Source organism: Thrips palmi, unplaced genomic scaffold (assembly GCF_012932325.1).
Source record: "Thrips palmi isolate BJ-2018 unplaced genomic scaffold, TpBJ-2018v1 HiC_scaffold_12, whole genome shotgun sequence".
Classification (NCBI taxonomy): Eukaryota; Metazoa; Arthropoda; class Insecta; order Thysanoptera; family Thripidae; genus Thrips; species Thrips palmi.
In genome coordinates, this window is record NW_023144623.1 from 5,471,611 (window position 1) to 5,497,751 (window position 26,141).

A 26,141-nucleotide genomic window follows, 5' to 3' on the forward strand; every position below is an offset into this window, starting at 1 on the left:
GTGAATGTTTATTTTACACAGTACCTTGTGACCAACAATACATATATTTCAAGTTTCATAGAACAGAATCATGTACTCCATGCCAAGGAGGCCAAGGAGTAAATGTACTGGTAGAATGTATAAAATCAAATTGAGACATGACTTTCATAAACTTCTCTCACGAACATGTCAATGCATTTATCTAATAAAATATATAGTGAACACTAGATGCAAAGCCTCATTATCAATTTTCTCTGGACGTTACAATTCTTAAATAGAAATGGGGGAGGGTCAGCTTGAGTAAGAGCTAATGCATCTAGCTGAAATACAGTCACAGAAAATTTTCAATATCAATACGTGCAGCATGACACCAGTCTTTTGGCTTCTTATTAAATGAGAAAACAACTTACACAGCCAATCAAACAAAGTTTCCATCCCCTTTTTGTAGCTTTGAGGCAACCTTTATAGATACGTCCTAAACTACAATAAAGTTTAAGATACCAAACATAAAGGATTAGAGTCACAAATGTGAATCAAGTAGTCGAGCAAATACATGAACCTAATATAAGTACTCAAACTTTTAACATTGGCTTTGCTTTTGAAAATAACGACCAAACATGGATAGAATAAATTTTAATCAAAGAATTAACAATGGAGCATTGGATCACTAACAGTAAAGTGGTCTAATAAAGAAACTACTAAACATCAACAGTCTCTAAAGTGATTCAAAAACAAACTATAAACAATAAATCTAACAATCAGTGGGTAAATCTCTGAAGAGAAAGACAACTGAGAATTAAAAGCAAACTTTAAATGTCTTATACATGAGGCTTTTTTAAATGATAAAATTACTAGGCCAGAATTAGTGTCAAGGTAGCAAATAAAATCATATTCCTTTTCAATCAAGTCCAACATCCCACCATGAAAATACACCTCAAGACCACAGCAAAGCAAAAGCTGATAGTCCTTTGGCATTCAAACCACTAACAGTGCAAAATATAAAGCTCCAAAACCCAGCTTCATATGTAAATTACCATGAATATACCAAAAAAAAAAAAGAATGTGATTCTCAAAAATTGATTACAAGTTTTAAAAACTTACAGAAAAAGAAAAAAAACCTTCTTTCAAACATTTTCAATGCACAAGATTCACACTCATTGTGAGCAGCTTATCATGAACACATTATTGTCAACTTTCCATACAGTAATAAAACTTAAATGAAAAAATGGTAAAATGAAATACCGTTGAGAAATACAACACAAGCACAAGTACATCAAACAGAAGCAGCTTCATGTGAAGCACAAAAACTAATTGTATGTATGTGGACGTATACCCGCACTTCATAAACAAGTAAGAAAAAGTCCCAGTCACTATTTAATAAAGCAATTCAATTGACATTGTCTAGTTAAAGCTTACGTAAACCATGGGCACTGGACATGAGAAATGATTGGAAAATATTCTCAATACAGATGTGGGCAAATAACATTTAACACAGAAAGAGAGGCAAGTTGTGCACATAGTATCTGGTTGAGATAAAAACACAGCCATCTAAACCTGGTAAGTACCACACTTCAGACTTACCTGTAATTTGACGAATAAACAATTTTTATCTATTACTGTGCTGGTAGTACTATCATGGTACTGCTAAATATCAATTGATAAATATTTATATAGCTATTCATCTTAAACAGGAAATATCAACAAGAATAATTTGTCTAAATATACCAGCTCACTGATTAGCGAGGAAAAGTGTACTATATGTACAGTTCTAGAAAATATATGCTACAGCATTTCTTGCAATCCTAACAAACATAAAACAATGAAAAGAAAGGAAAACAAACACTTGTTCAATTAAAAATATTGGTGGTTAATCACAGACAACTGGTCAATAAAATACAGCTGGTAATATGCCAGTAAATACTTTACTGAAATGATTGCACTAAATAGGTCACACTTTTCTTGCTGAGGATAGATAGAATAAGCAAGATCTTGAGAACAAACTGTCTGTTTCAAGAACAACAGAAAAAATATAAAACTGGAAATTTGTGTAACATAAAAGTCATAAGATTATAAGAAAGTGATAAGGTCTCTACTTTGATGGACTTTGTGGATAGGAGGGAATTAACTCGTTCCGTACTTTCCAGATTCAAACACACCCTTTCTGAAGAATGGAGAAAAATCTATCAAAACTGGACGGGTAAGATTATCCCTAGCCTGATGGAGAGGGCAACTTGCTACAGTGGAGCACACTCGAATGAGTGCCCGTAGATAAACCTCAAGTTGAGCTCGTCTCTTGCCAGCCACCACTTCAGAGCGCTTTGAAAACAAGCGACGTGGAGGAAATTCCAATGATGAAACCTTATACAAATGCACAAAATATTCTTGAATTAGTTGCTTGAAGGCTTAATAGTAGCCCCAAGACTACTTGAAGGCTTAATAGTGACCCCAAGATAATGCAACTTTTTACATAAATACCGGTACTCACCACAGATCCATACTTTTCACGCATTTGCAGGTGAAGTTCACGGAACCTCCTATAACGGCGCAACAGTGTCCAACGTTCGCCACCAGCATTAACACGCACTTCATACTCATAGTGAGTAGATGAGCCAGCTCCTCGTATTACGTAACTCGGAATGTGAATGAGTTCTCCATCATCTGTAAGCATTCAAGTAGAAAATCAAAATTAACATTGGAAGATTTCAGTGTACATCCCTTGCTAAAACAAGAAAGACTCTCACCACAAGAATGTAAAGATGTTCTGGAGCGTGCTAAGCTGACACTGCTGAAGTTATCATCTTGGCTCTGAAACAAGATGAGTTTGTTTGGATTATTTATCTGTGACTAACAACCTGCACAGAAAGCCTGGTAAACTTCACCAAAAAAAAAAAAAAAAAAAGCTCACATTTAGGGTGGCAGGATTTAAAGGTGATAGGGTGGCTTCCCTGAAAAGGGAGGAGAGATGTATAACGTCAATTTACAATCAATCAATCAAAATCAAATACACAAAAGAAAGTTAAGAGACTATAGGTTTTACTTTACCTGAGACCAGAATGGTCAAGAGATTCACGATGCCCATTAGTATAGCTTGGCTCAGACATTCTAAAATTAAATAAGGTAAATATTCAAAGTCAGCTGAAATAATTTTTAAATGACTCCTCAATAATTCTATTTGATGGTAAAACTCACATATCATCAGCAGATGTGGACATATCATCAGAGTCTTCGATGGAACCAAGAGTTGGAAGTGTTGACAGATTTCCAAGAGATGAACGATTTTCTTTTCCTGTGTGCTGCTCAAGAGCCAATTCGAGGCAAAGATACTGCTTTTGCAATTCTTGCAACACCTAATGAGAGAAATATTTAGATCAAAAAGTTATGGACATCAAAAGCTGAATTAATCCAGTGTAATGGTAACATATCACTCACAGCGATGCGCTCATTCAGCTCCTGTTTACCACAATCGTCCTCTAAACTTTGGATAACAAGCATTTTTTGGTTTGCGACACGTTGGTATAAGGCTTGCATGGCTCGCATTGCATCCCTCACATTAAGTTCAGATTCACCTCGACGCAAACTGATAAGTCCATTCTAGGAGCACATATCAAACAGATTAGGAAAACTCTTAAAATATTGGATAATGAAGGATCAGTACTACCATACGATCAGTTTAAAAAGGAGGGAACAGAAACCAAAGATCACCTTCAAATGGCGAGGAGGGCGGTGGTGAGGACGAACACGGCTTGAACTACCTTCACCTCGGACGTTAGGGGGCTTATTAGAGAGACAATCCTCTGTGCTCGAGACATCATCACTGTCATCACAATTTGGAAGAGCCCTTGCAACAATATTGTTGGTGCTTGCCTGCAGCTGAGGACCACAAAGTAGGATAATGGCAAAATAGTACTTTAAAATCAATAGGAGTGTAGAAAAAGGATGGAAAGCCTACCCAGCTATGTAAAAGAGGATCTCTTGCTAGACTACTCCTCGTGTCCAGCTCCACACCACTGTCACTTAAAACACCTGTGTCCACTCCTGCATCGGCACTTGCATTGTCTTGAATGGCACTGCTGAAACTGGCACTTAGCATAGCAGGTGACGCACAGGCAGTGTGAAACGAAGCATCATCAACGATTTCACTCAAAGCAGGCAGGTAAGGTGTTTCTAGAAACTCTGTTGCAGTGACCATTGGCGTTTCAGCTTCAGCTTGGCCAGAGAGACCCTTACTGGTGGATGCGCCAAGAGTACTCTGCTGAGAAGAGGAAGCAGCAGGAGCAGAACTACTGGGGGCTAACCTTTCCTTTAGGTCTAATCTGAATCTGTCCAGAACATAAGAAAAACAGAGTATTAATCACAAAAAGGGAGCTTTTCCAAGAAGTCTGATATAATTTGAAAGTTTTAAACCACTTACGATTTTTTGCGTTCCATAATGCGTTGCAATTCTTCTTGTGTACGTTCACTTATCAAACGTTTCAGATCTTCTATTGGTAAGCTGTTTGACTCTGCGTTTTGCACTATATTGATATCAGACTCCAGCCTTTCGGCCCGAGCGCGACCCTCAGCCAGAGCAGCAACTTTCCTTTGGAACTCAGCATCCAGCATCACCATGTGTCTCTTCTGGACAATTCAAGCCAGTAAGAGAAACTTAATTAGATCAACTTAACAATATAAAAATGAAATCGTTTACGTAAAGGCTTAAACTTACATGTTGTTCAATCAGTAACTTCATTGCATCGTTGTCCCCAACTTGCACAGCAGACCCAGGTGCAGTGCTTGCCCAGGAGTCAATACTTTCAGAGTCAATAGCCGAGGGGGATGAAAGAGGAGGGGGAGAAGTTGGATTGGAGCTGTCTGTAGTTGGAGTGATCTCACCAGACCACGAACTCAGCTGAAATTTACAGACAAGATGTTTTTTTAGAAACATTTCAAACCTGATTTTTAAATCATTGCCCATGGTAAAATACACACACATGCATTTCCTTAAACCCATCAAAAGAGAGAGTGAGAAATATAACAAGTCAAATATGGAAGATCAGATGAAAAGCACAGAAATTGTAGTATAAGATTTAAAACTGGAAGAGGAGAACAAGTGAATTAATTCTGGGAGATGCAGTACTATACCTTGGCTTTAAGATTACTCAATTCCCGCCCTCTCTTTTCCAGTTCACTTTGCAGACGTGCAACTTCCAAATTATCAGCCTCAACCTAAATACAATGCAAACATAAAAGAAAGTGTAACGTGCATACTACATGGAGAAAAGCTAAAATAAAAAGGTGCAAGGCACTTCTAAAAAAAATTGTATTAAAAAAGAAAAAGATCTAAACAGTAAAACAATGTTGAGAAGGAAACTGTAACTCTAAAATACTCTTGAGAAAATAAAAATAAAAAGAACAGCTAAAACTATATAATACTGTAACACGGCAAAAACAAACTCACATACAAAAAATAATAATTGAAAAATAAGAAGAAATTGGGCATTTGTACGGAGCTTCCCATATTCAACTCACCCTGGAGGCCTGCTGAGAACGCTCCCACTCTAATGATTCTCTTAACTGCTGCAGCTCAGTTTCTCTTTGAGCCAAGGAGGCTCGAGTTTCCTGTTGTTGCTGCTCCAACCTCTGCCAGTCCTCTGCTAATCGCCTACTTTGGGCTAGGTAACTTTGCTCCAGGCGCTCTCGTTCCTGAGAAAGAAAATGAGTAGTGTGAATAGAAGATTTCACATGAGGACTGAGTTATACAAACAATAAGTTCGAAACATAAAAATTATACTTCATCAAGAGCTTGTTGTGCCTCCTCCAGGGCTTGCTGTTTCATGAACTGGTCTCTTTGGGACTGTAAGATAGAAAATGTGGTCAGACTAATGTGATCTTGTGGTCATGAATGTGGCCAATAATAAGGTAAAATTGAACAAAAAAATAATAATGATAACCATCAAAGATAGTACACACTTTGCTTTCATCTTTGTCTCTCAGCAGCAATGATGAACGTCTCAGTTTGGAAGTTCCAGATTCATTTAACTCACTGTCTTGACTGCAAGTGTAAAACAATTTAAATTAATGCATTTCGTATCCTACAAACCACATGTTCTGGTGAATAAGTACTTACTTCAAGTGCAAATTTTCAAGAGATGCATGAAGATCTGGAGTAGACCAGCTCAGAAGTGACAAGCGAGATAAATTAAGATGAGAGCGTGAACCTTCCTTCCTTAGCTTTGCTGCTTCCACAGGATCATTGTACCGGAACATATTGGTACGCCCCAACAGGATAATGCAACCTATCAACAAAGGAGCCATTGCTTAAAAATGTACACTGTAATTTTGGTGGTAATAACAAACACAACTCACCCTGAGAAAGCTTAGTGGGTTTATCAACAGGCACAGTGTTGACCCAACACTGAGCTTGGGGAGCGGGCAAAAGTGTGGCCACTCCATTGCATAGCTCAATTGTGCAGTGGTGTTTCTCAACATTAAGTCCGCTCAGCATGATATCACAATCACCTCCTTCCTCAGAACCAATATGCGTTTGTCCTTCCTGAAATGCCAAGAACATCATGTTAGATGCACCACATTTTGAATGGTGAAGTGAGAGAGGGAGTTTCTATGAGGCAGATGGCTTACCTTAAGATGGTACAAAGTGACCCCAGTACTTCTCAAGTCGTCATCAATGCCAACTAAATGTGGACGATCTGAGTCTAGGACAACTCCTTTACCAGCTTTCCTTAAGCCTAGAGCATGCTGCTCACTCAATATTTGGGCAGTTTCTCTCCACTTTTCTGCCCATTCTTCAGTAAGAGCTTGTGCTCTTGCTTCTGTTTGGTGTAACTGTGCAAGAACCAGTCCTGACCCTGATGTACCTCCTGAAGTTGTCTGAAACAATGTTTGTCAGAAAACACTAAAACCTGTGGCACAAGTACAATTTTCAAGTCAAATCTGACTTAAAACTGATAAATTAATACCATTTCTGAATCTCGAAGAGCACGAAGTCGAGCTATTTCTTCTCTCAGCTCTCGAATAAGGCGAACATTAGGATCTTCATTGACCGTTGGTTTGTTCACAATATTCTTTGCTCTATTGGCATATCGAAGAGTGCTCAATGTTTCACCATAGTTACAATCAGCAGGTGAAACAGCTGGAATTAAAACATTTGTCAAACCCTAAAAATTTCTTCAATATTAGTGTTAACTGTTGTAAAAAATTACTGACCAGCAATCATTATTGTCTTTGAGTTACCACCCAAACTGTCTTTTAATAACCATGTCAGAACAGAGTCTCTGTATGGAATAAAGCTATTTTTTCGACCACTTCCATTACTTCCATCTGAAGCCGGACTGGATACATCAGCTAGAGCAGAAATAACTGACCCCAGCGTAACAAGGGATTTGTTGATGTGTGCCCCTTCTTGAAGACGCTTTCCTGTGGCTCCAGTTGCATCAGCACGCTCACTTCCAGCTAAGTCCACCAGATGAACCTAGAAAGTTTATGAGTACAGTAAATGAAACAATCAGACACCGACAGTACAATCTAAAAGATTTAAACAAACCTTAGATAAAGTTTCAGTGGGTAAGTCACCAGAGAAACAAGCCTGAGTGAACAGGATAGTGAATATTGCATGACTCCGGCTACTGACATCATTCATGTTAGTCGAAGCAGTCGTTCTCACATTGTTGCCTCTTATCATAAGCTCCTACACCAATAAAAATGGTTTGTATTAGTTAAAATCGAGTTACACAAGTTTGCATATTATCTGTGATGACACTATACCTCTATCTCAGGGTAATTTGTAACAAGATGTCTGGAGAGATCTTGCACATAGGGTCCGAGTCGCGGATGTTCTCGCACCCGTAAACTATGATTTGTAGCTGGGGTAAGGAGATCCCTTACTCGTTCATTGTAGATTTCAAGGTAACTGACTTCAGTGCGGTATGTATATTTGACCCCAGAGTGGGCCATATTTTCCTGTTGCTTTCTGAATAGAGTTTGACATATCCTTGGTATAAGACCGATACATTCCTAATCAGAAAGAACAAGAAAAAAATTAAGAAAATTTCATAACAGGTAAGGTAAATATAGTAGGAACAGGAGCTGTACGTACTGGAGCACCCATCATAGTGAAAGTTTTTCCACTTCCGGTCTGTCCATAAGCAAAGACACATGCATTATATCCTTCAAATGCACAATCTATCACATCCATTCCAAGATCGCGGAACACCTTGATTAAGAAAACAAAAATGAATCAAATGCACAATGCACACTTGATGAATACTTGTCCAGATTGAAACAATATTCTCACTTGTTCTTGTGATGCATAATGAGGGTCTCCGTGGTCAAAGGACCAGTATGAGTAATCAAATGTAAAATCCTTGTAGCGCTCTCTCCCTAAATCTCCATCTTTTCCATCTGCCACCTACAAATACACAAATTTATTGTGTGGAAAAAAAATCATCAGACTTTAGGAAAAAGATTCTTAAGGATGAATACCTTTGAGTTGACAATACGAGTTTTCTTCCCTTTCATATCTATGATCAGCTTAGCCTGCATATCAGTTTCCCTGAAAAAAAATAATGACAGAGCAAATTTTAATGTTTGCCACTAAACTTTTTTCTGCCCAGACATAAATTTTACTGATAGAATGTAGGCTGATGTTGGTCCTTGAGAAGAAAATGAGCAGGGCCCTATTGGTATGGTTGTGAAAATTGACCTCAAGGAGATGAAATCGATGCAGAAATGAGCTGGAATTTAGAGCCAATTCAGCAAGAACATGAGCATGCTAAACTGACATGATTAAACAAAACTTAGTCTCTTTTGACATGTATTGATTTGCTAGGTTAGGAAAAGTCTGTCATGTCCCAACAAAGCATATTACTAAAATAGGAATTTAGACTGCACATCACAAGGAAACGTAACTGAAGCGTAGTGGGTAAAAACGACGCAAACTCGATTCGGAAGGCAGCAGTGACATTACCTTTGATTAAAGGGCCGAACCCTTACGGCTACCTTCACAGACGCCATAGTTAAGTCGGTTCTAAATTACAGCCAACTTAGAATCACGACACTCTAATGACTCCTCACAATACTTTTGCCCAATCACTCCCAGTCTGTGCAGCATCTCTTCAGCATTTCCTTCCCTTCAAAGTTGCAACAGAATGTGTGAACTGTCCCACGACAGACAGCTGATGAGGACAACGACAGGAGCGACAAACAAAAAACACACGGCCCCCTGGATGTCCCCAAATCCACATGATTTTGCAAACTAGGGGTAGGCTACCAAAACATATCTTGGGATGAAAGAAATCAAGGCGAAAAAAATTAAACCTAAATAAAATTTTATTTCCGCCCAAAGAGGATTTACCAGTCCAAATTCAAAATTTTCTACCCCCTCCCCTTTTGTACGACGCTACCCCCACCCTTTCTTTTCACCCCCTCCAAGTTGTGTCACTTTGCGTGGTGAATCTGACTTCATGTCCACTAAAGGACACATCTCCCGCTCGTTAGGTGAAGACATAAATCCTCGCCACCCATTGCATCGGTTTCCTGCTAAAATGTGTCCTGACTGCATGTGAAATGATAAAGTGGGCTGCCCAAGTTGAGAAGATCTTTATACTTGGCTGGTGGCGGTGGCTTGGCGGATCGCCATCTTGAGGCTTGCTTGTTGTAACGGCTGCAACGCCCTCACACGATCATTCCTGAAAAACTAAGGTATGTGTTCTGGCCACAGCGCTAGTGGAGTCAAAACATCTCGGCAGCAAATATATTATCCGCGGGGATTTCGGCAAACTAGATACTATGTTCTCAAAGTTCAATTTTGCTTCAAAAGAATGAAATGTTGTTCCCGCTTCCTTAGTATTAGACGGCTCTGTCATAATTTGCTTCCACCATCTTGCTGCCTTGGCTTTGCTGTAGCCTGTGGCGCTAGAGCTCATTTGAAGAAATTTTCAAACCTAAGTTGACTTTGTATCTAGAAACTGGCATAACTGTGAGTTGGCGGTGTGCCGATAGATAGAGTTTTCTGACGGCGGTATTTTGTCGGCGGTTTGATTAAATGGAGACTTTTACTTCATGACCTTTGCGGATCCCATAGCCTTTCCTGACAATGTTTGATTTAAAAATGATCACTCACTTTGCAATGTATTCTCCGGTTAGACATAAGTTATTCATCTACAATTAGAAAGGTACATAGTTCTAGTAAATAACCAAGAATTGATTATGATATCTCCAATTTAACCCCAAAAACCTGTGCCAGGTTTTCATGTTTTGTCCAAATTCAACCATTAGCTGTCAAAATTTGTCTTTCATTGCTCTAGAATTAATTCAAGCTAAACAAAACAATATCTTTAGCCTACAATTTGACAAGCACATATTACTTCCTTCTTAGCAAGTCATTTATTATTCAGAATTCATCATTGATCAAAGTTTCTTCAAGATTTATTTTTGGCCAATTTTCTATCTATTGTGGGTGGTAATTAACCTATTGCGTTTTATCTTATTTTTTCCAGGTTTTGCCACCGATGACCCCCTTATAGATTAAACTTATTTCAGTGACTTCAAGATGAGTGCCCTCAAGGACAAGAAAACAAGTAAATATTGTGTTTTTGTGCAAAATAAACAGAGGACTCAAATTCATTTTATTCTTATTCTCCCTTGCTCTTTGCCAGTAAGTGTAACTTCTTATTTTCAATTATTTTGTTTTTGCAGCGCAAATAAAGCTTGAAGCAACTTCAAGTGAGACCATCACTGACATTCAGAACTACCTAGACAATTTTAACAAAGAAATTCAAACTGGTGATGGCACTACCACTATTCAGCCTCTTTCAGGTAAACTGCTTTTTCCACTGTAATTGGAAAATTACAAATCTTGTTTTGTTTTCTTAGTTTTAACTTCTATTTTTCATTTTTGCAGATGTTCAGCAATTGATCACTGACTCTGACAGTGCCAATGAAGGTACCTACTTTATGGACGAAAATGGACAATATTACTTTCAGTCAAATCCAAGTGAGACTCCAGTCCTTGTTTCAAGTAAGGTTCCTAACTTACCATTCCTGTGTGTCAGCTAAGCAAACTGTCTGAACTTTTTTTTTTATTAAATATGACCTTATATCTTGTAGATATTCCAAATGCTGCTCCTGCTGCAACTAATAATCAGACAACTTATGTTGCAATGCAATCCCAAGGAAATCAAAACCAAGCAAGCACAGTTCAAACTATCCAAACAGTTCAAGATGTAAGTAATTCTTGTCTACTGAAACTCTCGTGAGTCATGGAGCATCTTAGGTTTCATCTTCATGATGCATTTCTTGAACATTTTCAGGGGCAACGCATGATAATAAACCCCGGTGATTCATATCAAACAGTCACCATTGTCCCATCTGATACAAATCCTGGCGAAGTGAGCTATGTACTTATAGTGCAACAGCCTGAAGATGACAAGGATGGAGAAGAAGATGAGGACGAAGAGAAAAATGATGATCAAGACCTCACTGTTTATGACTTTGATGAAGGGGAGGATGGTGGACCTGGACCTTTGGTACTTAATTTATTTCTTTATCTTTTTCCTTTATTGTTGATGTTAGGATATGAAATCACTCATTCCAAACCTTTTTATTATTATTATTATTAGGAATCTGGAGATGAAGACGACAAAACCAAAATTGTGAAAATACTGCCAAAGAAATCTCAGACTGTAACCCAAGCTCACATGTGCAATTACTGCAATTATACAAGTCCTAAGAGGTGATATACTTATCTATTGGGGAGATTCTTTGTTATTTGTTCTGTGTTATTGGTTACTTACTTGTACTTTATGAATAATTAGGTACCTCCTGTCACGCCATATGAAGTCCCATTCTGAGGAACGGCCTCATAAATGCAGTGTGTGTGAAAGAGGTTTTAAAACCTTAGCATCTCTTCAAAACCATGTGAATACTCACACGGGTACCAAACCACACCGGTGTAAATTTTGTGACAGCTGCTTCACAACATCAGGTAACCTTTGTCTCTTTGACAAGGGAAATGCATTTTTCTATCTTATGATTTTTTTTGACTTATTAGCATGATATAGCATCATATTACCTGTTTTCTTGCGATTTACTTTTTGTAAAGCTAAGCTAAGCCAAACTTAAGTGACTAGTCCTCTAAAATTAGAGATTTTTGAAGAGCCAGTTGACCTTTTCTGATTTGTACGCGTCTTGATTCAGCGAAATAGTTTTTTCTTCTTTATCCAATCATTCTCACCTCTTATGGGCACTTTTTACAAGTTTGTATTAATTATTATTTGGAAGATTAAGCCTTTAAGTCATACTTCAAACTTCTAAAATAATACACACTGTACTACAGGAAATGCTAAACTTAAGTGGTTTGTACCGAATATATCTCCCTTGCTCTGGTCCTCAATTTTATAATCTTTATACCTCCACACCCTTATGCATGATTGGCAAATTTCTTTAGCTTTGATTTTTTTTTACCTACTTGAAGCATTTATGAAAAACCGAGTAAAATTTATTTTCTTTATTTAAAGTATAGCTTTCTTTATTTTCATAAAATTTTATTTGCTTTGAGCTTCTGTTTTTTTTTTGTTTTTTTTTTTTGGTTGATTTTGTTTGTTAATGAAAGTAAACACCTAAATGAGCTAATCTTTTCTTTCTTTGCCAACTTTTGGAGAGGTTGAATGCTGGGACCAGTAGTCCCTGTGTGAAATGAATGTTCAATTTGATATCTTCCACAGGTGAACTTGTAAGACATGTTCGGTATAGACACACACTCGAGAAACCGCATAGATGTAACGACTGTGATTACACTAGTGTGGAATTGAGTAAATTGAAGCGGCACTTGCGATGTCACACTGGCGAGCGCCCTTATCAGGTGAGGCCCTTTATGTTTGCATTGATTTTCACAGGTGAACTTGTTAGGCATGTTCGGTACAAACATACCCATGAGAAACCCCACAAATGTAGTGTTTGTGATTACGCCAGCGTGGAACTTAGTAAAATGAGGAACCACATGAGATGCCATACAGGTGAAAGACCGTATCAGGTAATTGTCACTTTATATTTCATGTTCTTCCCAAAGGAGATTCAATGATACGTTTCCAGATAACCTTTCATCTTGAATCACAAATGATGGTTATTGCGGTGTATGGTTCTCTTGGCTCTCTGTCATAAGTGGTGTCGAAGGCTTCCATGCATGTTGTTTCTTCTTCCTTTCCTTACCTGTATCATTACTCACAAAACAAATTAAAAATTTGGCCTGATAGTACCCTTTACTTTTAACTGTAAAAGACATAATTAACAAACTTGGACTAGGAAATGATAGTACAATCTTATTTTCTCGACTGGTTAAGCAGTAAATTATGTCTAAGTCACCCATGTGGTTATCTTGTGGATGTGTTCATGTACTGCATACATTACAAATTTTTTAAATGTGAATCAACTGAGTTTATCTACCTACATTGCTTTAAGCGGGATTTTCTCAAGGATTTAGTGTTGTACTGTTTTTGTTTTGGTCTTTTATAATTGCCTGTGCCTTTTTATCGGAGCAAAATTTTGTAATTTTTTTGATGCTGGTATTTTATGTTTAGTGTTTGCCTTATTTATCTTATTTAAATTCATATGAAATTTGATGGTTTTAAAAATTAGGGACTTGCTTAATGCAGAATTTTGTTTCTGGCTGATTTTGCTTTGGGCGTAACTTCATTGTTATTCCGTATAGCCAAGCACTTAGATGTGTTGGGCACATCATGTTGTGTGTTAGCTGTACCTGTACTAATTGTCTGTCTTCTGCCCTTTTTTTAGATGAATAAGTTTTTTATTTCTTTTTTTCTTTGTTGATTATAGTGTCCTCATTGCACATATGCAAGCCCTGATACATTCAAGCTGAAGCGCCACCTTCGAATTCACACCGGCGAGAAGCCATATGAATGTGATTTTTGCCGTGCAAGATTCACTCAGTCGAACAGTTTGAAAGCACACATGTTGATACATAGAGGTAAGTCTTTCTTTATTTTTAAAGAAAAAAGTGATAACTTGCGTATATTTTGTTCATGGGTGTTAACAATTCACTAATAGGTGATCCAAATTTCTCTTCTGAAGAAGTGGGAGATAAACCCATCTACAGATGTGAGCTTTGCCCAACTACGTGTGGACGGAAAACTGATTTACGCATCCATGTTCAAAAACTTCACACTTCTGACAAACCTTTGAAATGTAAGCGCTGTGGCAAAACGTTCCCTGACCGATACACTTATAAGGTGAGTAATAAAATGTGCAGTCATAAATTTACTTATGTTGAAAGAGATTGTGTAGGAGTTCTATTATCTGTGCTTTGCATCATTATGATTGTATCACTTTTCTTTTCCTTGTCAGGTTCACAATAAAACTCATGAGGGAGAAAAGTGTTACAAGTGTGACTTGTGCCCTTATGCATCAATATCAGCAAGACATTTGGAATCTCATATGTTAATACACACAGACCAAAAGCCTTATCAGTGTGAAATGTGTGATCAGGTTGGTACTTATGATTATTTCCATGATGTGATGTATATTTTTATGGTTGTACTTATATGCATTTTGGAAATTTGCAGTCTTTCCGGCAAAAGCAGTTACTTAAGAGACATCAGAATCTTTACCACAACCCACAGTATGTACCACCATGCCCACGAGAGAAGACACACGAATGTCCTGAGTGTGGACGGACATTCCGCCACAAGGGCAATTTGATCCGTCACATGGCTGTTCATGACCCTGATGCAACCACACAAGAAAAGGCCATGGCTCTGAAACTTGGACGACAGAAAAAGATTCAAATTATTGATGGCCAGCAGGTAATCTTTTGTCAAAGTGTGGTTTTGCAACTTTTGCTTTGGTGTCGTATGGGTGTGCCTCTATTTTTGTTTCTACTTCTGCAGGTGGAAGTGATGCCCGAAGATGAAATGGAAGATGAAGAAGATGATGAGGATGAAGACAGTGGTGGTCAAGGAATGATGGCTGTCCAAGGCTCCGATGGGCAACAGTATGTGGTTTTAGAAGTTATTCAACTACAAGATGGTGATGGTCAGGAGCAGGCTTTGGCTGTCGTCACCGACAATATGACTGGTGTTCACAATTCTGTTGGACATGACAGAGATGATGACAGTGACAGTGGAGAGCTCATTACAGGACATCATCCCTGTAAGTTTGTCCACCTTTGAACTGATCTATGGCTTATTGTAAAAGTTAAAAACAACATAGTAATTTCTTGAAATTCCCTCTTTAGCATTGACGAACGAACAAATTCTTCAAGTTCAAAAGATGGAAGAAACTAAAGATGGGATAACTCTGAAGAGAGTTGTAGATCCCAAGAGTGACATGCAAAATTGCTTCGGGTTTGATGTAAGTAGAAATCTTTTTTAATTACTAGTATTAGCTTATGTGCCAGTATCAGCCATGTGTGGAAGACTTACTCTGTATATTTCATTTTACAGGAGGATGATGATGATGCCGATATGGAAATAGAAGGTAGTAAAATTCATATATTGCAATCAATTACTTAAAGTATGAATTTGTGTGTGAAAAATCTGATAAGTACAATTTGAATGTGTTAAAATATCTCAGCATGTATATTATGTATAAAGTATTTAATTGTGTCTTATTGTAAGTGTACATTTGGTCATTGTAACACAATTGTGCCATTGTGTCATCAAGTACTATTAATTTGTTAAGCTTGTCATAAATTAGATTTATATAGAATATAACATAAATAAATTGTAATTAAATTGACTGTAAACAAGGCCAGAATTCTCATCCTCAGATACAATCTATCACACGTTTTTAGATGCTATGGTCAAGAAATTCAGTTCTGCTTCAACCATTGAGACACCAATGCCCTGATCTGCTTCCGTGCCGAAACCAGTTGAGGAGGGTCACTTTTGATGCTTGGATACATCACAGCACAATGGGCAGTATCTGGGAGGAAGAGACATGAGTCAGTACATGGAAGATTATTAATGGTATGTTACTTCAGTTCAAAAAACCAGTACCTTTAATATAGATTGCTGGACTTTCTTTGTGGAGAGTCTTTATGACTCCCAGAGCATGCCATGGATCAGTGGACCCGTGGGCAAACACTATCCTGCTGGCTTGGATATGGAGGTCACCATACATGGTATTTGTACGTCTTATGGCATTATTCATGAGATCAGAAGTAAACCTGTGGTATGCAATTGGTTAATAGTTAGTAACATTTTCCATTTATGTTAAAGCAAACTCTCAAAATTTCCTACTGACTTTGCTCCAAAGATGTCTGAGCACTGTTTCGTAAAAAAATTAACTGGGAATTTATTTGAAAAAATTTCTTGAGTCATTGTGGATGTCTGATAAAATCCAAATTCCACACAAGTTTGATAAGTCCACTGTCTGCCTGAAAAAGGTAAAAAGGTAATTCAAGACAAGTATTCTTTCAGAAGACAGAACATGAACAGTCTACACTGCTTATTACCTCCTTCTGCCACAGAACTTTCCCATGTAGTGTTGCTCATATCTTTAATCATCTTTTTATAAGTGTAATCTAAACATGACTGGTTAGTTGCTTTCAGTAACATATCATTTACAAGGGCCAGACGATGAACTGGTACGCCTTTCTCTCTGTCCGACATAACATCACAGACAACGTCAATGGTGATATTGTGCGTAGGAGACTTGGGTCGGTTATCCTTATTATATTGAACAATACCAGCGAAATTGCTGGCAAGATTTTCAAAGAGACTAGCAACATCATCTTCATTTGTAACATCAATCTTATCACACAGCCTGGAAAGTAGCAAGACAAGTTAGATTGGTCCTATCTGAAAGGGTTAGTGGCAAATAAAAATATTCATTTGCATTTGATAGTAACCTAAACTGTTTGTTCAAGTCTTGTTGTCCAATCATGTGTTTCAATAAAATCTCAACTTGTTGGAAGGCTGATTGTACAGATTTGATACAATCTTTGCTGTACTCAGACAAAGCATCCCTGACAACAGCATAATACTCTGAAACAAAAGTAGAGGACCAAATAAGAAATTTGCACCATTCATGAGTCAACTGCTGTGTAGGAAGACATTACCTTTAAAATCGAGTTTTGCAAGAAGTGGTCCACTTGCTGACATGGCTCCATGAACTAGGTGCGGATAACGCATTCTCATCCAAGCTGCCAAAGAACCAGGGTATGATCCTCCATGTACAATCCACTTAGTGCCCACAGGCAAATCAACATTCATGGCTTCAATGAAATACGCTAAGTCAGCTAGTGCTTGCTCACTGCTCAGATACACGAGGTTTTCTGTGCTGATATCACTGAAAATAGAATGTGTATATTAATATTTATGTTGAGCTAACATTAATTAAAGGGATTCTACAGTTTGTAACTTACTCGGTAGGATGACTTTTGCCATAGTATCGGTGTTCTAGCTGGAAGCAAAGGGCATTAAAATATGCAGCGTCTTCAATCCACTGGCCTTCCACCATCCACTTGGCAGTCGCTTCACCTTCACCACCAATCATCAGAAAAACAGGACCGCCCTGTTTGTAAAAGGTGTTGTTCGTGAAGTACCTCTGTAACAAGAATCTTTTCAGTCGAATCGATACCTTCCTCTGCCTCACCTATGTCATTTGACCAAAAGCCTACCTGTTTCCAAGTCCGTTGATTGGTTGGATCGAAATGGTCCAACTGTTGGGTGAACCATTGTTCAGGAGGAAGGAGGTTTTCAGGGAATTGAGATTTGGTCCACAGCTGAACATTGCCTCCATGTTGACGGCCGCGGTGAAAGAACCTCAGGCCGTTGGCTGTCCAAGCCATGCAGGCCAGACTCGTCAACAGAACCGCAAACCACACCGTTCGAGCCATCTCAGGGCAGTTCAGGTTCCAGTTTCAGGCGTTCCAGGCCTAGTGAGGTCCACACTTGCACAGATCAGCTGAGCGCCGCCGGCTTCTGCCTGGGTTGTGGGCTGCGGCGGCTGTAGCTTTGGGAAGACGATGTCGGATGACCTTTGCTCTTTCTCGTTGCGACTGCGATTTTCAGAGCCGAGCAGCGAGAAGTGCATCAACCAGCAAAATGGGACTCCAGACTTCTGACTTGAGGCAGACGACTGAACTGTGATTTGTGGTTTTGTTTGAAGAGTCGCTTTGTTGTGGAAGGGAAGGGAAGGGGAAGGGCAAACGAGGCAGAGGGGAGACACCGGCCATGAATGGAAGAAAAAAGGGGGGGGGATATGGCCGAGGAAGAGGGCAGCGTTATCCAGTTGTTCTCAGGCGTGGATCCAGGATTTCCCTGAGGGGGAAGGGGTAAAGTCTTGTTCTTTTTGCCTACTTACAGGGGTAAAGTGGGGCTTGTCTACGAAAATTCCTCTACTTCGGGAAGATTGGTTGGCCGGGGCTGCTTGGCTGCTGGGGCCTACAAGGGATTGGAGTTCTCGGAAGCCCGGGGTCACCCCAGAGAGGACGAGGCCACCCCTTGAGTACACGTCGTCTGTTTCCAGCCATAACTCTGGCCAACGGGAACATTTTCATCTTGCAAGAAATAAATCTTATTGCAGTTGTAGCGAAGCGAGAAGTCAGCTCGGCGCATGGCCCTCACCGCGACAAGGAACGGCTGTGAATGACAGAAGGGGGAAGACATTCGATGCGATGTCTATTTGTGCTTCTATTGGATGCCATCGAGTGAAAGTCGTCAGTTTGGCAATAGCTAGCTGAGTGACATCATCTGCTAAAATGAGCCAGTTTGGTGATAAATCGGGGCAGACACCGATAAGCACAGCACTGAGCCCACGCTTCACGCTACGCCCCCGCATCAGCGCGAAGCGCCCTCCCGGCGGCACGGTCCGCGGCACGGTGGCTGACGACCAGGATTGCCATTTTGCGGCTCTCCACCTACAGCGGCTGAACGATGCATTGGCATTCCCTTGAAGACAAACGCGGCTAACGCGGCTCTATTACCGTTCACAGAGCTCGTCGACAAAAAAAAACAAAAAAAAACGAAGATTGGCTCCAAAAATGAGATTTGTTTCGAGCGAAATGGAAATTTTTCCTTCGGTGGGTACTGGTCGTGGCTGACAGTGTACTGTAGAGAGGCGGCTACATGCCCTGTAGGGCTTCCGAGAGCTCTAGTCCCGCCCCTTCATTCCCCGTAGGCCTGGAACTGGACTTCCCGAAGCCGCTGCTGGACTGCTGGACCTTCGGCCAGCTTCGGCCACCTTCGGCCGCTTCGCCTGGTGCCTCTACCCCCTCCCGAGTGCCGATCATGCCTAGGGAGCCTCTCCCCCCTCCCTCTTCCTCTCCCCTTCCCCTCCTCGTCCAATGTTGTTTTTCAAGTTGAGCAAGTGGAGCCGGCAGCCGGCAGCAGGCAGCATCAACAAGTCAACAAGAGGACGGAGCAATCTTGTTCATCTGCGGCTTCAAGGAGGGCCCAGTCGCTCTTTCGCTTCGCCCTTGCTGCTCTTCTCTCCTGGTCGTGTCTCCGCGCAAGTGTTGCCGAGAGCGTCTCTGTGCCTAGTCGTGCGGGCCGCACTCGCACGTGTCCTGGATAACTTGAGCCTCCGTGCAGATTATGTAAGCACCTGCACTTTTCCTTGGATCTGACACTCGCGTCACTTTTGCATGTCCTTGCTTTTAAACGTAAATTACGGTGTACGCGCCACGCTCGATCTGCAACCCGTTGCTTGTTGGATTGAACAACAGGTGGTTTCCAAACGCAAGCGAAACTTAAAAATAAAACTTCTTTACTTTGTCGTGGTTTTTCATTGTGTGTAACTAGTGCATTATTTTGTTTCTATTTTCAGATTCGTAAATCATGGCATCTCAAGGGGATGGTGTGGCGAAGGTGCTCTCTGGCACTGAAGTCGCCAAGTAAGTTGTGTGGAGCTTACGCCCTGCGGAAGGTTCTGAAGGTTGGTCTTGTCTAAATTGTAATTTCATTTATTTTCAGGGAAATTCGTCTTGGATTGGCGGATGATGTTGCCAAGATGGCCAAAGTGCTGCCTGACTACAAGCCTGGTCTGGCAATCGTCCAAGTTGGAGGACGAGAAGACTCCAATGTTTACATACGCATGAAACTTAAAGCCGCTGAAGAAATTGGCATCTCTGCAACCCGCCACCAATTTCCAAGGACTATTACTGAAGCAGAGGTGAAATTTGGAAGATTCTTTGAAATATTTCAGTGTCAAAAGTTTCATTCTAACTTAATTATACTAAACTGCTCTAAATTGTTACAGCTCCTCATGAAACTCAAGAAATTGAATGATGACCCTAGCATTCATGGCATTATTGTGCAGATGCCTCTTGATTGTGACAACAAAATCGATTCTCATCTCATTACTGATTCAGTTTCTCCTGATAAAGATGTAGATGGGTAAGCGCCACTTCAAATATTCTTTTGCTGCATGTCACGGACGGTTGTCTAATTCCCCTTGTTCCAGGCTGAACACTATTAATGAAGGCCGTGTTGCTGTTGGTGACATGGGGGGATTTTTGCCTTGCACTCCCAATGGTTGCATTGAACTGATAAAACGGTAATGGACCTTTGTGTGTTTTTCCTATTAGTGTTAAGACTGTTGTTTAGTCTTTCATTACATTGTGTTTCTTTTTATTTACCGTTTAGGAGTGGAACTCCTATGCAGGGTGCTCAAGCAGTTGTCTTGGGAAGAAGTAAGATTGTCGGAACTCCTGCTTCTGAGCTCCTGAAGTGGAATAATGCCACAGTTACAGTATGCCATTCCCGCACTAAGAATTTGGAGAAAGTTGTAAGTATCTTCTCTTTTCACAAACAGTTGAAACCTACTACCACAAAAATTACAATTTTCTCAATTAATTTCAGACTGCTCAAGCTGATATACTTGTTGTGGCCATTGGTCAACCTGAGATGGTCAAGGGCAGCTGGGTCAAACCTGGAGCTGTGGTCATCGATTGTGGTATCAACGCCATCCCTGGTGGGTATTAATGCACTGAGAAGTAATCTGATAATCCACTGTTTTCAACAAAATGTGTGGGTGGATTGGGCATTTAGTGGAGCTTGCTTCAGTTGTTTGCTCTGTGATAAGACAGGTCAAAGGGTGAAGTCTTGCCTCATCCAATGCACGGCTCACAGCCGACCTTAGTGATCTTCTCATTTTTTACCGATGTGGTTTATGCTTTCCCAATCTTTGCTGTGATTGGAAAGCTTTTCTGAAGTTAAATGCATAAGCCTTCTCAACTGTTGTAAATCATTAAGTAGCTTGAATTTTATTTCCTCTTTGCCCTCAGATCCAACTAAAAAGACAGGCCAACGTTTGGTGGGTGATGTGGCCTATGATGAAGCTAAGTTGGTGGCTTCTTACATAACACCAGTTCCTGGGGGTGTTGGCCCTATGACAGTTGCCATGCTGATGAAAAACACAGTACTCTCTGCTCAAAGAGCCTTTGATAAACTTATCAGTTGCAAGTGGAATTTACGCCATCTTCCTTTGAAGTTGCAGTCTCCTATCCCCTCGTAAGTTCTCACTTAAATTTTTGCTTTTGGTAATGTATAAGAAAACTTTGCTGACAATTTTTTTATTTTTTTTATTTTTTTTAGGGACATTGCCATTGCCCGAGCCCAGGAGCCCAAGGATATTATGCAACTGGCTCAAGAGATTGGTTTGTTCCCTGGTGAAGTGGAGCAGTATGGAAGCAAGAAGGCTAAAATTAACATTTCTGTAGTTGACAGGCTGAAACATTCTAAAAACGGCAAATATGTTGTTGTTGCTGGGTAAGTGCATGTGTCTTGTGTCTGATAAACTTTTTGACATTTTTTAAAACCCTTTCCCTTTTTCTAGTATCACACCCACACCTCTTGGAGAGGGGAAGAGTACTACAACGATTGGTTTGTCCCAAGCCCTTTCTGTACACAAGGGTAAAAATGCATTTGCTTGTGTGAGGCAGCCTTCTCAAGGACCTACATTTGGCATTAAAGGTACAGCTTGGAGATTTTTTTTTTTTTTTTTTTGACTCTGTTAGAGCATTGACATCAGAGATTTCATACCGTTTATTTTCTTCAGGTGGAGCTGCAGGAGGAGGGTATTCCCAGGTGATACCAATGGAAGAGTTCAACCTCCATCTCACTGGTGATATTCATGCAGTTACTGCTGCCAACAACCTTCTGGCTGCTCAGATCGATGCTCGTATGTTCCATGAAGCCACTCAGTCTGACACTGATCTGTTTGACAGGCTTGTTGCAAAGATTGGTGGTGTTAAAAAGTTTTCCGAAATCCAGGCAAGTATTCATAACAAGATATTTTTTGGTTATTTAATGCTTTGAATTGTTATAATAACGGCTATCTACTTTTTTATTAGTTGAGGAGACTGCAGCGACTTGGCATTAACAAGACAGAGCCAGATTCCCTCTCTCCAGAGGAAAAGAAACGCTTTGTTCGTCTGGACATCAATCCTGAAACAATCACATGGCCAAGAGGTAAACAAGCAGCGAAAACAGTTGAAGCGGCTATCATTACATGAAGTTTGTTTAACAATATGATATTTTTGTTGCAGTACTTGACACCAATGACAGATACCTCCGTGAGGTAACCATTGGACAATCTCCCACAGAGAAAGGCAAGACTAGAAAGACTGGATTTATGATTTCTGTTGCTAGTGAGATTATGGCCATATTAGCACTTGCCCAAAGTATGGACGATATGATAGAGCGCTTGGCAAAAATTGTTATTGGCTATGACAACAATGGAAACCCTGTAACAGCTGATGATCTCGTAAGTAAACTCATAATTCATTTGTCTGTATTTTTTACCGTCCAAATTTGTATGAATTTTGTTGTTTTTGTAGGGTGTGACTGGAGCGTTGGCCATCCTTCTGAAGGATGCTATTCATCCTACTTTGATGCAAACCTTGGAAGGATCTCCTGTGCTTGTCCATACTGGTCCTTTTGCCAACATAGCACATGGCTGTTCCTCTATTGTGGCTGACTCTGTGGCTCTGAAGCTGGTTGGCCCTGAAGGTTACGTCATAACAGAGGCAGGTTTTGGATCAGACATTGGCATGGAGAAGTTCATGAACATTAAGTGTCGCACCTCTGGCCATGTTCCCAATGCCATGGTCCTGGTGACGACGGTGCGAGCCCTCAAGATGCATGGAGGTGGCCCCCCAGTCGTCCCCGGCATTCCCCTTAAGCCAGAATACACCAAAGAAAACCTTGAACTTGTCAAGAAGGGTGTTTGCAACCTGCAGAAGCACATATCCAACGGATTGAAGCATGGTGTGCCTGTCATTGTCGCAATCAATAGGTTCAAGGAAGACACAGATGCAGAGTTGAACCTCATCAAGGAAATGAGCGAGTCCAGTGGTGCTTTCCGTGCTGTTATTTGTTCTCACTTTGCTACTGGTGGTCCCGGGGCCCTGCAACTTGCGGATGCCGTGATCGAAGCCTGCAATAAGCCCTCCTCTTTCAAATTGCTCTATCAATCAAGTTTGAGTCTTAGGGAGAAATTGAACGTTGTTGCCAAAGAAATGTTTGGAGCGGGAGAAGTGGTGTGCTCACCTCTAGTGGAGCAAAGACTGAAGGACTATGAAGCCCAAGGATATGGAAATCTGCCAATTTGTATGGCTAAAACATCTTTGTCACTCTCTGGGGATGCTAATGTGAAGGGAGCTCCCACTGGGTTCACACTTGCCATAAACAATGTTACTCTCAGTGCTGGTGCTGGATTTGTTGTGTTGTACTGTGGCCAGATTACTTTCCTGCCTGGGTTGAGCACTAGGCCAAGCTTCTTTGACATGAAATATGATACAGCTACTGGTGAAATCCATGGCCTGTTTTAATCTATCTATATTGTGTGTTATGTGCTTGCCCCTTATACTCATGCTGTTTACTTCCTGTTACATTTTTTCTATATTCCTTGTAACTAGTCACTTCTCTTTCACTTTGGAATTTTTATTCAATCAAAAGTCGTAGGATATTTCCATCTAATACATAAAATTATTTTTGTACACATATTTTCAATAAATATATTTTTTTAAAATAACTTTTAACTGAATTCTGAACTGTTCATTTCTACACTATTCCACAGTCCATTGCTGCATTCCACTTTTATTCTCATTTTGTTTGCTAACGGTTGCTCTCGAGGTTCAAAACAGCTGATATCCGTGCACTCATTAAGTAAGCCCTTAAAAGGCACTTTAGATGTCACGCTAAAAAAGCGAGGCCTTGTTGGTCTAGTTTGAAAGAGTCAGTTGAAGTGGGCTATTTCATTTAATGTCTTTCAACGTTTTGGGTCGAAAATTTAAAATGGCACAAATTGGAGTATGTTGGGCTAGCACTCCCTGATCATTCCTGATACTCTTTGGAGAACCATTTCAGCCATGAACAGGCTTTTTCCACCAGAAAACTGGAATGATTTGAGTATGCGCCGAACTGGTAGGCAACCCATCGTCCACGACCTCTTCGCCGCATCAGAGCGCAACTAGCGTCCCAGGAAAAGTCATTTTCACGCCAAATGAAAGGCGTCAAAGACCATTGGATACCGGGCATCTGTTCCTCAGTCGCATAGCAACGTTCCACTTGAATTTCAGACAAATCGGAGGTGGTCGACCATTTTTGTCGAAAAAAAGCTAAGCCTATACATCATGGTTTTTTCACGTTTTGGGCAAACAATTTAAAATGGCCCAAATTTGAGTATGTTGTGCTGGAGTACTCCCCCAAGACTCCGGACACTATTCCGAGGGTGATTTAGGCCCTAAGTCTTTTTCTGGCGAAAAACTGATATGATTAGAACATGCGCCGCGTAGGTAGGCAACCCATCGCCCACAGGCTTCTTCAACTCAACAGTGGCACGGGAAAACTCATTTTCACGCCAAATGGAATGCGTCAAAAACCATTGCGTACCGGGCATCTGTTCCTTAGACCCATAGCAACGTTCCACATGAATTTCAAACAAATCTGAGGTGGTCAACCATTTTCGTCGAAAAAAAGCTAAGGCACATCATGGCTTTTTCACGTTTTGGGCAAAAAATTTTAAACGGCCCATAGTAGGGTATGTTGTGCTTGAGCACTCCCATAAGACTCCCGATACTATTCCGCGGCCCATTTAGGCCCTAAAGAGTTAGTTTCCAGCAAAAAACTGGAGTTATTTGAGCAAGCGCCGGGTAGGTAGGCAACCCATCGTCCACAGCCTCTCCTGCACCAGAGCGTCATGGGAAAAGTAATTTTCTAACGAAATAGAATGTGTCAGAGCCCATTGGCATTGGGCACCGGGCATCTGTTTCTAAGGCCCATAGCAACGTTTCATATCCTGGCCTGGCAAATCTGAGGGGGTCGACCTTTTTTGTCAAAAAAAAAAGCTAAAGGCTAGCCTTGCATGCTCAAATATTTCGAAGGTTTCGCTAGAAAAAGACTGGTAAAAAAATCTGTTTTCCCCCTTTTCCTGTTGGCCTTTCGTTATTGTCGGCATGTTTAAGGCAGGATGGGAGATAAGTAGGAAATTTGGTATTTTGAAGGTAGAATTATTTTTATTAACTTATTTTAATTATTATTACATCACAGCCTAGATTAATTTAAACCAGTAGCACAGAAACTTTGGCTAACAAAAATAAAACTCAACGCAAGATTCAATTCACTAGTTGGTTTAAATTAGCAAACAAAAACAACAACATAACAGTAATTCAAGACGTCCACAGGACGTAAACAACTAAAATATATCTATACATCTTTCATATACTGTACACACATTTCATTTTGTATATACACAATGTAGATGCTACACATATTGATTTTGTACACTATGCACAAATATTCTATTTTTTATTTATTACAACTGTGTTGTGTATTTCCATAAAAACCTCATATTCTAATACATTTGCTGGACATATTGGCACATATCAAGGGGAGCATTTAAACTAGAAGCTTTAAAAAGGAGGGGCAGGGATGTTAGATGGAACTATACAAAGTTGCATTTTCCCTAATACGTAGTACATAATTTTATGAACTTAATTTCAGGTACTGATTATTTTTTCCAAACTACAGAACAACACTAGGAGCCAAAGCTAGAACAAATTAATTTAAAAATTTTACTTGGATATTCTGTATGATGTACTTATTGAATAACTGAGTAGGTGTGGCGGTGTGGCTGCCAAACAGGCCAGTAAAATTTGTCAAAGAAAAAACAATTATTAAAAGTTGGAATCGAGCCACAGAGGA

The 26,141-nt window shown here is 40.0% G+C and overlaps 4 protein-coding genes across 9 annotated transcripts; 2 read left to right on the forward strand and 2 right to left on the reverse strand.

Annotated features, from left to right (window-relative positions):
* Window positions 1–23: 23 nt before the first annotated feature.
* LOC117640229 (kinesin-like protein Klp98A) lies at window positions 24–9,191 on the reverse strand. 3 transcript variants are annotated; one of them, XM_034376561.1, is made up of 26 exons: window positions 8,942–9,191; window positions 8,458–8,527; window positions 8,270–8,383; window positions 8,072–8,188; window positions 7,741–7,989; window positions 7,520–7,663; window positions 7,183–7,447; window positions 6,936–7,108; window positions 6,598–6,846; window positions 6,325–6,511; window positions 6,086–6,254; window positions 5,929–6,010; window positions 5,750–5,812; window positions 5,488–5,661; window positions 5,101–5,184; window positions 4,685–4,867; window positions 4,391–4,596; window positions 3,929–4,298; window positions 3,682–3,849; window positions 3,409–3,570; window positions 3,190–3,326; window positions 3,022–3,081; window positions 2,885–2,924; window positions 2,721–2,784; window positions 2,465–2,637; window positions 24–2,337 (listed from the first exon to the last, which is right to left on the reverse strand). In XM_034376561.1, the coding sequence occupies exons 1-26, from the start codon at window positions 8,986–8,988 to the stop codon at window positions 2,101–2,103; spliced, it is 3,987 nt and encodes a 1,328-aa protein (XP_034232452.1). In that variant the 5' UTR covers window positions 8,989–9,191; the 3' UTR covers window positions 24–2,100. The 3 variants fall into 3 exon arrangements, with proteins under 3 accessions (XP_034232452.1, XP_034232451.1, XP_034232453.1); XM_034376560.1 differs by having other exon boundaries at window positions 3,169–3,326; XM_034376562.1 differs by lacking the exon at window positions 5,101–5,184 and having other exon boundaries at window positions 3,169–3,326.
* Window positions 9,192–9,400: 209 nt separating this feature from the next.
* On the forward strand, window positions 9,401–15,733 carry LOC117640233 (transcriptional repressor CTCFL). Of its 4 annotated transcripts, none has more exons than XM_034376566.1 (16): window positions 9,401–9,675; window positions 10,473–10,553; window positions 10,672–10,791; window positions 10,877–10,993; window positions 11,083–11,198; window positions 11,286–11,501; window positions 11,595–11,707; window positions 11,790–11,959; window positions 12,699–12,835; window positions 13,807–13,957; window positions 14,038–14,219; window positions 14,335–14,475; window positions 14,553–14,792; window positions 14,877–15,138; window positions 15,224–15,339; window positions 15,432–15,733. In XM_034376566.1, the coding sequence occupies exons 2-16, from the start codon at window positions 10,526–10,528 to the stop codon at window positions 15,498–15,500; spliced, it is 2,178 nt and encodes a 725-aa protein (XP_034232457.1). In that variant the 5' UTR covers window positions 9,401–9,675; window positions 10,473–10,525; the 3' UTR covers window positions 15,501–15,733. The 4 variants fall into 4 exon arrangements, with proteins under 4 accessions (XP_034232457.1, XP_034232456.1, XP_034232460.1 ...); XM_034376565.1 differs by lacking the exon at window positions 12,699–12,835 and adding an exon at window positions 12,870–13,006; XM_034376569.1 differs by lacking the exon at window positions 12,699–12,835 and adding an exon at window positions 12,870–13,006 and having other exon boundaries at window positions 14,062–14,219.
* Window positions 15,568–18,143, reverse strand: LOC117640234 (putative serine protease K12H4.7). The gene is made up of 8 exons (XM_034376570.1): window positions 17,612–18,143; window positions 17,357–17,538; window positions 17,051–17,280; window positions 16,841–16,976; window positions 16,445–16,755; window positions 16,234–16,366; window positions 15,987–16,156; window positions 15,568–15,912 (listed from the first exon to the last, which is right to left on the reverse strand). The coding sequence occupies exons 1-8, from the start codon at window positions 17,828–17,830 to the stop codon at window positions 15,800–15,802; spliced, it is 1,494 nt and encodes a 497-aa protein (XP_034232461.1). The 5' UTR covers window positions 17,831–18,143; the 3' UTR covers window positions 15,568–15,799.
* A 1,149-nt stretch (window positions 18,144–19,292) lies between these two features.
* Window positions 19,293–23,962, forward strand: LOC117640232 (C-1-tetrahydrofolate synthase, cytoplasmic). The gene is made up of 14 exons (XM_034376564.1): window positions 19,293–19,531; window positions 19,762–19,828; window positions 19,908–20,106; window positions 20,194–20,330; window positions 20,398–20,490; window positions 20,580–20,721; window positions 20,796–20,907; window positions 21,221–21,446; window positions 21,531–21,704; window positions 21,772–21,908; window positions 21,994–22,208; window positions 22,289–22,406; window positions 22,484–22,701; window positions 22,775–23,962. Exons 2-14 carry the CDS (start codon window positions 19,773–19,775, stop codon window positions 23,765–23,767), a joined length of 2,820 nt encoding a protein of 939 aa, XP_034232455.1. The 5' UTR covers window positions 19,293–19,531; window positions 19,762–19,772; the 3' UTR covers window positions 23,768–23,962.
* Window positions 23,963–26,141: the final 2,179 nt, after the last annotated feature.